This window comes from Triticum urartu, chromosome 1, assembly GCF_003073215.2.
Source record: "Triticum urartu cultivar G1812 chromosome 1, Tu2.1, whole genome shotgun sequence".
Classification (NCBI taxonomy): domain Eukaryota; kingdom Viridiplantae; phylum Streptophyta; class Magnoliopsida; order Poales; family Poaceae; genus Triticum; species Triticum urartu.
The window spans coordinates 233,731,245-233,745,012 of NC_053022.1; the positions used below are offsets into that span (position 1 = coordinate 233,731,245).

The 13,768-nt window shown below is 44.1% G+C and overlaps 1 protein-coding gene and 1 pseudogene across 5 annotated transcripts; both read right to left on the minus strand.

The window, feature by feature from the left end:
* Positions 1–1,142: 1,142 nt before the first annotated feature.
* On the minus strand, positions 1,143–5,771 carry LOC125555027. Of its 5 annotated transcripts, none has more exons than XR_007304492.1 (4): positions 5,134–5,771; positions 2,234–4,847; positions 2,037–2,150; positions 1,143–1,619 (listed from the first exon to the last, which is right to left on the minus strand). XR_007304492.1 is itself a non-coding variant. In XM_048718350.1 (3 exons), exons 1-3 carry the CDS (start codon positions 2,324–2,326, stop codon positions 1,455–1,457), a joined length of 372 nt encoding a protein of 123 aa, XP_048574307.1. In that variant the 5' UTR covers positions 2,327–2,522; the 3' UTR covers positions 1,143–1,454. The 5 variants fall into 5 exon arrangements, 1 of the variants encoding a protein (XP_048574307.1); XR_007304486.1 differs by having other exon boundaries at positions 2,234–4,811; positions 5,134–5,770; XR_007304498.1 differs by having other exon boundaries at positions 2,234–4,648; positions 5,134–5,744.
* Positions 5,772–8,137: 2,366 nt separating this feature from the next.
* On the minus strand, positions 8,138–9,085 carry LOC125555056 (annotated as a pseudogene).
* Between the last annotated feature and the right edge of the window lie 4,683 nt (positions 9,086–13,768).

The window sequence follows — 13,768 nt, forward strand, 5'->3', positions numbered from 1 at the left end:
ACATTTTTGATAAGATTTGCTCAAATTCAACAACAAAAATATCCATTTAAAAAATATATTATTTTTGAATGATTTTGTGTTCAAAATAACTGGAAGTTCTCTGAGGTTACTTTTTTTTTACTAAAAACCCGCAATTCGGGAGCTATAGAAAAAGAACAGGAATATATGTTCTATATATGCAAGTCCAACTCTCCCAGGTATTGTTAGGTTTTTCTCTCTAGAGAGAAGGGTGTGGCAACGCGCGTCAAGATGTTATTTTTGTAAGTTGTATGTGAAGAAGTTGGAAGAGTTCATTTTAGCCAGCTTTTGCACATATTATGACTTACTTTTGTACTGACTCTATAATCTTAAATTAGATGCATGGTACTTTCGAATAGTCATATATCTACATTTTCTCATATATATGTATATATATATATTTCTATTATTCTTTCATTTAGATGTCTTATTCTTCCGTAAAAATGTCTCTAAGATCAAAGGGCGCGGCAACGCGCGCCTTTATGGTCTAGTAAAGAAGAAGATAATCCACATGTTGCCGCGGGATGATAGGCTAAAAACATGGAAAATTAGGTTGATGACATGCAGGGCCGAGCCGGCAAAATTGGAGGCCCTGTGCGAAATTCTAAAATGGGCCTTATTTCACTAAAAATCACTACATAAACAGAAGTATAATAACATAAAGATTATAATATCTTACATAACAATTGGAAATATCGTTCTAAAAAAACAATTGGAAATCACTACTAAATTCCGCAGATAGCCCTAGGGCCTCATACCCTAAGCAAATGGGTAAAAACGCTAGGGAAAACTCCCTAGGGCTCCAATGGTGGGGGAATCTTAGTTTCCCTAGGGTGAGGGAAGAATACCGTAGGTATAGTTTTTTCTCCCTTGGGTTTTGAACTCTAGGGAAACAGGCGACGGGTGGGCTAGCATGCTGACATGTAAAGTTGATATCCTTTGGGTTAGTTTCACTCCCTAGGGAAATATCCTGTAACGGCAGCTGCTGTTAGTCCACTTTACACCCCTTGGGTTTACAAACCCTAAGGAATCATTATTTCAAAATATTGCATTATTGGGTCAAATTAATATTGTTTTGTAGAAATTAAAATATTAAAAATAATTGCATATAATCACTCCAAAAATTAGAAAGCAATCACATAAACTATATATTTCAGCCACCATCATTATACATGGCAACATCAAAGAGTTCACACAATAGTACCACTCCTTACCAAAGATGGCATCTAGCTCAGTACCTAGAACTCACAAAATGTCATCTACCTAGGATTGCCAATTAATAGCCTGGGATACATACACCATGCATCATATAAGTCACTGATCCAAAACATCACAACCATAACCAAGTGCATGGCCAAAAGGATAATTGTCCATTTGCTTCCAGTTAATCAACAAAAAAAGTTCAAACCACTTCCTTCACCATGATGAGAGGTATCTCAAAATGTAGGTAAATCATCACCAGGTGGGGGGAAAGTTCCAGAAACAACACCATTCGCATCATTACCATTTGCATCAAAGAAGCCGCCAAACATTCCATCTTCCGCTCCACGCAATGTATTATCTATAATTTCAACATCATCTGTTGATTCGCCGGTGGAGGGCTGCACAAATGTCATTATTAGTATTCTGGGAAAATTTCAATTGTATTTTCCTAACCAACTAAAAAATAAAATGGAAATACCAATTCAACCACTATTTGGCAAAAAAAGGAACCAAAATAACAAATGCCCAGGAAATTATGAAATTTTGACAGAAGGACAACCATATGATGCCTAGTATTCTGGGAAATTCTCAATCATATTTGCCAAACCGATTAAAAAGTAAAATTAAAATACCAATTCAGGCACTATTTGGCCAAAAATTTGAAACAAAAAACAAAGTGCAACCATATGTCGACCACTATTCTGGGAATTTTCACTCAGTGTTGCACATTTGCTGATATACTCACAACATATTCCTTTTCTGTTCTCATTTAGCCTATTTGGTGCTATAGAATTTAAAAAAACATAGGTACATACCATTTCTGGAGAAAAGATCGGAGACGAAGTGGTTAAAGTTGGAAAAGCTGGAGGCGGGGGTATAACAATGCATGGAATCTCAGGCCCTGGAATTCCTTGAAGGGATGCGATGGTCTGAAATTTTTTAGACAAATGAGAAAGTTATGTCAAGTGGCTACAATAGAAAGAAAATGGCTGCACAAAATAAATATACACACCATTAGAAACTTGTGCACACCACCGAGGCTACTCTCCACTGTAGTCTGCACAGATTTCCCCCAATCAACCATACTTTGTGCATGTCTTTTCATTAACTCGTTATGTTGGGCAATCCTTTTATCATGTTCTAGTCGTTGGCGCTTTGACGAAGACGAAGAGCGTTTGATCTGCACCTCCCTAAGAGCCTCTTACCCTCCACAACACCATTCAATAGTGGCCACTTTCCGTGCGGCTTCCCACCACCAGCTTCACAAAGGGCTTGTGGTTCAACAGAAGAATGCTTCCAATCATAGTCCTCACCATGCATGCTTACAACCTTCTCTTTGTACAAATCCTTTAGATGGCAAACAATAATGCAAAGATGATCCAACTCTTGCTTCATATGGGAGGTGCACCATTAGATGCTCCATTGAATCGAAAAATCCAGGTGGGAAAATCTTCTCAAGCTTGCATAATAAAACTGCAATGTTCTCTTCCCATTGAAGCATCTTCTCAGGATCAACTTCTTTCCCACAAAGTGATCTGTAGAAGAAGCTTAATTCAGCCAACACATTCCACACATCCTCATCAATGAAGCCCCGGAGCATTGCTGGTAACAAACGTTCCATTAGAATGTGGAAGTCATGGCTTTTTAGTCCATTTATCTTCAGCTGGTCTAAACTAACCCCTCGCCTCAAGTTGGCTGCATATCCATCTGGGAATTTCAGATCCAGGAACCACTTCATGATCTCCCTTACTTGAGCTCTTGTCAAACAATATGGTGCCCTCGGCTTCTCCCACTTGTCATTTGGCTTTGGGACAAGGTTTAGCCTTTTTCTTTTACACAACAATGCTTGGTCGAGACGAGCTTTGGTGTTGTCCTTTGTCTTCTCGTTGTCAAGAACTGTGTTCCAAATTGCTTCAGCAACATTTTTTTCATTGTGCATGACATCAATGTTATGCCTTATCAGAAGTTTCTTGAAGTATGGCAGTTCCCACAAGACAGGAATATGTGTCCAGTTGTGTGTTGTTCCATATCCTTCAAATGACTGCGACTTCAAGTGGTTAATTCTTGCATCTACCTCCTCTCCGGTTAACCGACGAGGTGGTGGCTCAAGCACCTTAGTTCGCTTTATAAATGCATTTTCTTGCATTCGGAAAGGGTGATCAGGAGGCAGAAAACGACGATGACAGTCAAACCAACTATACTTATGTCCATTAGGTAACCATGTTGTATCGACATCATCCATGCATACTGCACAAGCCATCCCGCCATGTGTACACCATCCAGCAAACATGCCATAAGCAGGATAGTCATGCACTGAGAAAAGGTAAGCAGCCTTCATACAGAATGGTTCCTTTGTTACACTGTCATAAGTATCTACACCAGCCCATAACTGCAACAGTTCGTCAACAAGAGGACGCATGGATACATTGATATTCTTACCCGGATGCTGTGGACCAGGGATTACCATAGTAAGGAAAATATTCTCCTCACTCATACACAGTGCGGGTGGGAGGTTCAACGGACTTACAAACACCGGCCAGCATGAATATTGTGATCCTCCAAACTTAAAAGGATTGAAACCATCAGTAGCTATTACAAGCCTCACATTTCTTGCATCTTTTGCAAACTCTGGAAACTCCCTATCAAAGTCCTTCCAAGCTTCAGCTTCAGATGGGTGGCCAATTGTTCCTGCTGGGTCTGAGCGTTCTCCTTCTTTGTGCCACCGCATGTGCTTCGCAAGCTCAGCCGACATATACATCCTCTGCAACCTTGCTGTGATAGGAAGGTAATGCATCACTTTGCGAGGTATGCGGCTATGTTTTATTTCTGAGCTTTCCCCCTCAACAACTTCATACCAACTTTCTCCGCAAATATCACACTTCTCTTTCTTCTCATCTTGCTTGTAGTATAACATGCAATTATTGGTGCACACGTCAATCTTCACATATGGCATCTTAAGGACACCCAACCTATTCTTGCACTCATAAAAGCTTGAAGGCATTTTATGCCCCTTTGGCAACACGTCCCCAAGTAGGCCTAGGATGCTATTCACACAATCTGCTGGTAAATTATGTTGTGATTTTATTCCCATTAGACGTGTGACAGCAGCTAGGCGAGAGACTTGAGTGTGATCATGAGTAACCTCCTCTGCAGTAGACAACATCTTGTAGAACTCCTTGGCATATGCTGTTGGCTCGCTCTCCACATCATCAAAATGTGTTTCAGCCCCAATAATGTCAGCCAGCATATCAACTAGCGGTTCATTACTAGTGTGAGTATCCTCTTCCATTCTGGTTGTACCAACTATTGGACGCTCGCCGTGCGATGTCCATCTGGTGTAATTTGGCATGAAACCATACTGACAAAGGTGCACTCTGACTAGTTGTTTCTTCCGCCTGACTCCATTACGACACTTTGTGCATGGGCACTTCACACCAAACCGGTCAGCATTAGGCATAATCTGAAAAGCATGGTCAAGAAAAGCTGTTGTGTTGCGCACCCATTCTTCAGAATGGTGCCCCTGTTCATTCCACCCACTATACATCCAACTACGCTGTTCTTCTAGAGACATGGTTGAATAACTGGAAAAACTGGCAGCAGAGTGCAGGCGTCAAAGGACCAAAAACCTTCGTTTTATTACATTAGAGAAGGTTAAAGCAATTGTTTTCGACATAAATATGTTAAGCACATATCAGATCTGAGTACTCTGCACATGCTATCAAATTAGCCTATATTTATATCTACCAATAGGTTCACTTTCCCTTATTTAACTATATGCAAAGGTGCAAATCTTCATTTTTCTTAATCACAACACAGATAGACAATTTATTATCCACAAAATTGCAATCTGAGCCCTAAACTGTATATATAGACGCATATAGAAAGTGAGGGAACATGGGCATGTGAGCTCACCTAACTGAACCTTGGTTCTGATTTCTGAACTTGAAGCACGCGTCTACAGCTGAGGCGGGTTGGTCTTGGTCGAGGAGGCAGGGTAGAATCCGTCCAGGGTGGCAAGGTCGGGCGAGGGTCGCGGCGACGGAGCCCTCCGCCTCCTCCGTCCGAAGCTGTCGAGGGAGGCAGGTCCGTCAAGGCCCCCGCCGCCGCCGACGGCCGCGGCGGCGGCAGCCGCGAGAGGTCAAGTCTGCAACGGCGGCAGCGGCGCCCTACTGCAGTGGCGATGGCTTGAGCAGGGCACCGGCAGCAGGACGATGGATGAGCTGCGCCGCCGCTGGTTTGGGTCAGTGTGGCGGCGCTCTCGGCACAGCGGTGGGATTTGGGGGAAGTGTACAGCGGTGGGGGGATTTGGGGGAAACCCTTGGCGCGTGTATAGGGGAAATTTTGGCGCGTGTACAGAGAAGGATTGGCGCGTACAACAAATTATGCGCGCGCTCGCTAAAAAAAAAATCTGACGGGCTCAATACGCGTGTAATACGACCAAATCTGCGCGCATGTACACTAATTTTGGCCGTACTGAATTAGCATCTGCATTTTGGCCCTACTTAACTACTTTAAGCTATTTTTAATATCTAATCTTTAAGAAATTATGCACTTATTTTCACTATTATATGTATATCTTTCCATCAAGTGTGTACAAAATAGATTGAAGAACTTATATTTTTCCCAAAGAGTGATCGATCAACCTATATTTCGCGTTATTTTCGCATGTATTTTTTTCATGTAGATTATTATATATATTTTTTGCGTGTATATTTAAAATATAACTCTTATGTATAAAACATATTTTGTAAATCAAGTGTGTGCAGATCTCCCTAGAGTTAAGACCAGAACCCTGGGGGTAGTTTACGGTGTTAGCAAGGGAACCGTGTGAAACGTTAGTGTTGTGGGCTCTTTCCCTATGGTTTCATTTTTTGACCATAGGCATAGACCTTTCCTAAGGGTTCAGAAAGTAACCCCTAAGGAACGTTGCCAACGTGGCTTTAGTATGGACCCACACGGTGAATATCCTTTGGGTCTCACAGCTAACCCTAAGGAAACAATACAATCCCTTGGGTTGTCAGTCCGCACCCTAGCAAAACTTTGTGTCCTCAGGGTGCCCTTTCTAACTCTAAGGAATCATTTCAGCCCTAGGGCTATCTGCAGATTTTAGTAGTGAATATCAAGAATCATACCTATTCTTGGTTGTATAGTCTTTACTTAAACAACATCATTCTTTTAGTATTCTTCTCAATAATACACTTAATAATAGTTCAAAAGAATAAACTACAAGATTTTAGCAGAAGTAAATAGTGGGCTTAAATCAGAACTCAAATTCAAGGGCTCACGGGGTCACCGGTCATTGACGCGATGACGCTTGAACATCGAAGATCGAGAGATAGCCTCAATTTTCCTTGCCTTTAGGCGAATAAGGTCCTCCATGTCGGTTGTCGTTCGGCCGCTCCTGGTCCTGCCCTCGGTCCTCCAGACTCCTAAAAATGACTTGCCGTGTTGGAACGGAACCGCTCGTCTCAACCAGGGATTCGTGAGAAGGAAGGAGGACTGGAACCTAGTGGAACCCTAACCTGTCGGCTGCCGCCGTGCCGTGTCGATGGCCGCCAGACAAAAGAAGGAAGAGGCGCCTCGTCGCTTCACTTGTTTCGATCGATCGCTAGACGAGGCATACATCCCGATCGGAACAGGGCCAAATGGAAGACAGAAGAGGCCCATCTACACAGGTTAAAAGGGGCCCAGATGGAAGAGATAAGAAGCCAGGCAACATGGGCCCAGATACTATTTAGAGGAGTACCGCTGCATACAAAATGTGAGGCCCCTGAAAACGGGGGGGCCCTGTCCGGGCGCATAGGTTGCACCCCCCTGGGCTCGGGCCTGATGACATGAATAACTATGGCAATTAATTTGCATGAATTGTTGATGTGAAACGGGTTGCATGCATGGGAAAAATAGTTAGTGGGAACGGAGATTAATGACGTGACAGACAAGCATGGTTTGTTGACGTGAAAGCGCCGCCGCATACTTAGGCTGGTCATAGTGGGGGTAACTTAGCTAATAACTTAACACATCCCAAGGCAATTTTGCTTATGTGGCAAGTATTTAATGAGGAAAGAGATGCTTGGAGTAACATAATATGTTACTGTAACATAGCGTTTCCCGAGATAAAATGAGTCTATAAGGCAATAAATGAAACAAACTATGACACTAGTATTAAGATACTTTGCACTATAGGGGTAGTAACTTAGACTAATGTCATGCATATGACACTAGTCTAAGTTACTCCCCACTGGTCATAGTGGGGAGTAACTTAGCTAGTAACGTAATACATCCCAAAACATGCTTGCTTATGTGGCACCTAATTAATGAGGAGAGAGGTGTTTGAAGTAACATATTATGTTACCATCACATAGCGCTTCCCAAGAAATGTTGAGTCTATAAACTAATAAATGCAACTATATATGATACTACTTATATAACACTTTGCACTATGAAGATAATAACATAGACTAGTGTCATATGTATGACACTAGTCTAAGTTATTCCCCACTATGACCAGCCTTAGACTGCTCACAGTGAGGAGTAACATAAAGTAGTAACTTGCCGATGTTACTAGTCTATGTTACTACCTCCATAATGGGTAGTAACATATGAGTGGTATCATGAAAGAGTTCATTTATTAGGCTATAGACTCATTATGTCTTGAAACGTGTGATGTTACAGTAACTAGCTAAGTTACTACGAACCCCTCTCTCCTCATTAATTAGCTGCCACATAAGTAATCTTGTATTGAAATGTGTGATGTTACTAGTTAAGTTACTTCCATTATGGATTGCAACTATTTTAGAATAGAAGATTATGCAATGTGTATGTCGGACAAAATGGACTAGTACACCCTTGTGACGAAGTTGTGCAAGAAAACACACATGAGGTATTTGAGAAAGCGGCTAAAACGAAATCTCCCCCGTGATGAAAGTTTGGCCAACCATGCATGATTATGGTGTTGAACAAAATACATGCTTATTACGGAGTACATCTAAAAAAATATACGTTGCTTATTAAGAGACTGTAGCATATGGTATGATGTGGCTGCTGCTTCACTGCACGGCTGCGACGACCGAGTCACTCACTGCCGCTTCACTGCACCGCTGCTACCTTGACAATGAACGACTTGTACCTCTCCTTGTTTTTGGCGAAGTAGGCGACGAGCTCGTCCCTGTCCGGCAGGCACCGCCTGACGACCTCGTCGGAGGTGTACTCCTTGGCCCACCGGCGCAGAGCAGGGTACTCGCCATCCTTCATCACGCGCACCCCGGTGACCTCCTCCAGCACGCCGAGCCAGTGAGCCAGCGTGCATGCGGCAAGGTCAACGAAGCCGAGCGCGTCACCCCCGAAGAACCTCTTCCCGTCGAGCTGCGCATCCAGGACCTCCAGGCTCTCCTTGGTCTCCCTCGCCAGCCACGCCTGCTCCTCGCCGTTCGTCCACATCGCCCGCCACAGCGGCTTCAAGCACTTGTTGGCGATGAAGTCGGCCCACAAGCGGGCCGTGGCGCGGTCATAGGGGTCCGCCGGGAGGAGCCGGGGCGTTGTCCCGTCATGGTCGTGGAAGGCCTCGTCGACGTACTCGACGATGAGGAGGGGACTCGCAGACGGCGCGGTCGCCATGGAGGAGGACGGGGACCGACTGGTGGATGGGGTTGTGGGTGAGCAGCAGGTCGCTCTGGTTGGTCAGGTCCTCCACGAGCAGCTCGTATGGCACCCCCTTGAGCGTGAGCGCCACCTCCACGCGGTGCGCGAACGGACTGCCGAACGCCGTGATGAGCTTCACCGGCGCTTGCCCCGGAGCCTGTGCTGGCTGCTGCGACATCCTGAGCTAAGTCAAATTCGCTGTGTCGAGAATGAGATAGATCGATCGCCGTAGGTTTTTGTTTCTTGGTGTCTGCTAGCTGTTGTATTTATATGGCTGAGGAAGAGTGGTGGTTGTGCATGGTCAGGTCAGAGATGGCGGGCTGCACGCCTCTTCGACAAGGAAAGGATATGTCGGTATCTTATCCTTTTCACACCACTTGGACTGACACTGCTGAGATTCAAACGGAAGCAACGACGGATGTTTGCCATTTAGAAGTAGCTGGTTGTTGGATGGATCAAGTGAGAACTTGAGAAGCTTCGTGAGAGATGGGAGACTATTACACGTGCAGTAGAATCGACTGGTACAGCTCAAGTGAGATAGAAGCAATGCAGCATTTGATTTACGTAACCTATCAGATCGATAAGATGAGCTGGTCAGGCGGATAACCCCTAACGTAATATAGCACAGTAGTAAACAGCATGTATCCATCCATGATGCGTTTCATAAGCAATGACTTCATCATCAGCTAGGTTGGCTAAATCATGGGCAACAAGCCAACAACACAGTTAGTCTCTTTAGGAGTAATGCTCAAAAATAATATGCAGGGCAAGCAAGGTGATATATATCATCAAAAACTGTCGTCGAAAGACTAAAAGAGCGACCTTCTTTCCTCATTATCTCTATCACCTCGATGTTCTTGAAGTTCACTTCTATACGGTTACACCGGATGATAGTTGGTGCGCCTGACCGTTTTTCTTTTTGTAGTGTGCTTTTTTGGTGTTGGGCAGGGTGCCCTATTGGCAAGCTGAGTTTTGTTTGTCTCTTCAAGTTTCTTTTTCTGGGCTGCCCTCCATAACACGCGCGTCGTTTTTTTAGGAAAGGACGATTATCCCGACCTCTGCATCAGAATGATGCATGCAGCGCTTTTATTAATCAAAGTACCCGACAAGTCTATAATCTAGAACAAGCTCACTCGGAAATTGAAAAAGTAAAAAAGTAAGTAAAATATGCCACAGCCAGGCGAAAACATGTCTAGATGACTAAACCCATATTCTATTACTGGACCGCCATACAAACGGGTTGTAGATATCCCGAGCTAACATACGCCATTGAAATCTATAAACTAGACTCAGAAAAAAAAATCTATAAACTGTATTTTGTTTTCAAATTATTTCAGTCAACACTAATCTTTTCGGTCGGTTGAATTTTTTTGGTTGTTCCAGTCAATAATAGAATAGCCATTGGCATGGCCATTATATCTTTTCCGTTATTGTGCTTTTATGGGACATGGGGTATGTGAGCTCGAGTTCACATGATCTCTGATGAAAAGTAACATCCAGAAAAATAGTAAAAAAATCAAAATTTTCTGATTTTTTGGTAATAAACATTTATGTGTTCTCTACATGCGTGCACATTTTCATGACGAACTCACATTTGTGGAGGTGTGGGCGAAAAAACAAAATTGATGCATCAATTTATGAAGGTGTGGGCAAAAAAACAAAATCAATGCTCCAAAAAAAATTGGAGCATCAGTTTTTTATTTTTGGTACACACCTCCAGAAATGTGATTCCATTGCAAAAATTTGCATGCGTGTAGAAATAGCATAATTTTTTTGCCAAAAAATTAGATTTTCTGCTCATCCGAGATCATGTGAGCCCGGGCTCACAATAGCAGTTTCACCTTTTAGGATGCTTCTCGTCCTTGTTTTTCACTGCCACGTGTAGATGATAATTTTCATTTAGATTTTCAGTTCTTTTTTGGGTTATTATTGTCGATGACGCTTCAAAATTCATGCAATGCTGCTTGTCTTCCATTTAATCGGCCGATTTAAGGCATGGTTGGCATTTTTTGGTTTTTCTTTCTTTTGGTAGGGACTTGTTATGGGCTAGGTGCCCAGAGGGTTTTTTTTCTTTCTCTTTAGGAATTTCTGGTTTTATTTATTTATGAATCTATTTTCTATTTTTATTTTATGTGATTTTAGCATTTTTCATCTATGTTCCTTGTGACCTAGATATTATTTTGCATTTGTATTATCACCTTTTCTTGTTTTCATTTTTATTTTTCCTTTTTATTGCAATTTTAAAGCTTTTTCTTGCTAACAACACGGTTGTCACTATTTTTTGTGTGTTTTAGTTATGAAGAATAAATTTATATTTTGAAATTTTGAAAATAATGTCATCCGGCTACATAATCGTCCCCGATTGCAACCACATGTCTTTAATGTTACTATAACTCACTAGTGTTTTGCCGGGGTAAGGCCAGTTGCATATGTGTCATTAGACATGCAATTGCAAGCGTCGCACTTGGGTGCAACTCTGGTATTTTGTTAGATCGCAATTGCATGTCTGTCACTAGGCACGCAATGATAAGTGTCGCCTCCGACTGCAATGACTCGTCTTCAACGCGACTACAACTCTATGGTGTTTTGTCGGGGGCAGAGGGTAGTTGCATGTCTGTCACTAGGCACGCAATGATAAGTGGCGCCTGATACGTCTCCAACGTATCTATAATTTTTTATTGCTTCATGCAATATTATATTCTGTTTTGGATGATTAATGGGCTTTGTTATACACTTTTATCTTATTTTTGGGACTAACCTATTAACCGGAGGCCCGGCCCAGAATTGTTGTTTTTTGGCTATTTCAGGGTATCGCAGAAAAAGAATATCAAACGGAGTCCAAACGGAATGAAACTTTGGGAACGTGATTTTCGGAACAAACGTGATCCAGAGGACTTGGACCCTACGTCAAGACATCAACCAGGAGGGCACGAGGTAGGGGGCGCGCCTACCAGCCCCCCCAGGCGCGCCCTCCACCCTCATGGGCCCACGTTGCTCCACTGACGTACTTCTTCCACCTATATATACCTACGTACCCCCTGTCGTGGTTCTAAGTCTGACAGTAATGTAGGGGGGTAAGTATGGAGAGGCGAGATCTTAGCTATGGAGAAGTTGTAAGAACGCAAGGTTTACGAGTTCAGGCCCTTCTCGGAGGAAGTAAAAGCCCTACGTCTCGGAGCCCGGAGGCGGTCGACTGGATTATGTGAGTATGAGTTACAGAGGTGCGAACCCTTGTCTCGGAGGAGGGGGGTGGCTTATATAGAGTGCGCCAGGACCCCGGCCAGCCTACGTTACGAAGGGTTCAATGTACATTAAGGCAGGGCGTTACTGATAACACTAGTAATAAAGTGCTATGATGACCATAAAAGCTACTTAATGACCGACCGTTAGCGTGCGGAGTGACTTTAGGTCTCCTGGCCGTCGAGTGGTTGGATCTTGGTCGAGTAATTGCTTCTTGGTCGAGTGTCTTCGAGTCTGTCGAGTGGAACACCTCCAAGTCGATTGAAAGGTGATTTATTCTAGAGGTGTCCTTGGGTAGGGCAGTTAGGACAGGTCCGTGACCCTACCCTAGGTACATAGCTTCATCATTAGCCCCCGAATGGATCGAGGTTTGAGTGGGGAAGGAGTTGAGGACTTCTCCGACTCGTTTTCCATGCCGTGAGCATATCTTGTTTCGGATCAACAGACCTGAGTGATGACAACAACTTCCTTTTCAGTCGCCTTGATCCATTCTTAATTCTTCGTCGAGTGAGTTTCTTTACTTGTAAGGCTCCGAGTGACGGTGCGGAGGAGATCTTTGGTCTGACAAGTTGTTTGCTGCCCGCGGATTTAGTGGGATCCAAATTTTGGGAAGCGCGCGGGACGGGTGTAACGCCCCGAGACCGATGTGCCAGGTGTCGTGCAGTTATTCGATGTTGTTGCGTTGTCATGTGCTTGCGTGTTGCATCATGTCACGTCATCATGTGCATTGCATCATGTCGTCATGTCATAATCTTTTGCATCTCAACTAAATAATTCGTATGGATCTTCGATCCATTTAAATCGAGGGAAGGATGCCTTCTCTTTATAACATATCCTCCCGATATTAGTGGAGCTACTATAATAAATATTCCATTCTTTTGGAATTAACCGGAACACACTTGCAAATCCCCACTCCCTTTCTACTTCAAGTTTGGTCCCCAAACTTTGCCAACATCTCTTTTCCCATTTATCGAGGCTCCTCCTAAATTCTCAACATTTTTGGAATCTTCTAAATCCTAGTCCTTGTGCAAACCTTTTTAATTAAATTCAAATGACTTTGAATTTAATTCTTGCAATCTTGCCCACTTCATTTTTCTCGGAACAAGTGCATTTTTGTGAGTCCGGGAAAATTATTCGCGTGTCCACCTTCTTCCCCTAACCTCCTCTTTCTTTTCTTTCTCTTTAATCGTTTTTCTGCAAAGAAAATAAGAGAAGGGAGAGAGTTGAGGCCCCAGTCCAGACCAGCTGGGCCTCCTCCGCGGCCCACCTAGGCCAGCCGGCCTCTTTTGCCCCTCCTTGGCTCTGCTGCCCCCCTCCTCTCTACTAGGCCTCCCTAGGCCCACTCTCGGCCGGCCTCTTTGGCCCAAGTCCTTCCGCAGCCCCGCTGCCTACCTAACCCTAGCTAGCCCCGATCCCCTGCCCTCTCCCTCTCGATCCCTCCTTGCGCCGCCAGGAGACAGCGGGCGATGCTGCCTCGCGCCCTCATCCCCTCTCTTCCCTCGTCTCCCTCCTCTCGCCGCAGAGCCCCTGCTCCCGATCCCCTCGATCTCCCTCTCCCGTCGACCCCTCCTCCACGCGCCATGGCCGCCTCCTCCTCTCGCTCTCACCAGGGGACCCGACCCCATTTCCCCTGTCATCGCCCCGCCTCGGCGCCGACGTCCTCCATGGC

Bases quoted from the DNA above. Each gene is read 5' to 3' on its own strand.
- LOC125555027 (XM_048718350.1), bottom strand. From the start codon at position 2,326: ATGAAAAGACATGCACAAAGTATGGTTGATTGGGGGAAATCTGTGCAG. The intron at 2,151-2,233 runs GTGTGTATATTT...AAAAAATTTCAG, and splicing joins GTGTGCACAAGTTTCTAATG to ACCATCGCATCCCTTCAAGG. The intron at 1,620-2,036 runs GTATGTACCTAT...ACATTTGTGCAG, and splicing joins CGATCTTTTCTCCAGAAATG to CCCTCCACCGGCGAATCAAC.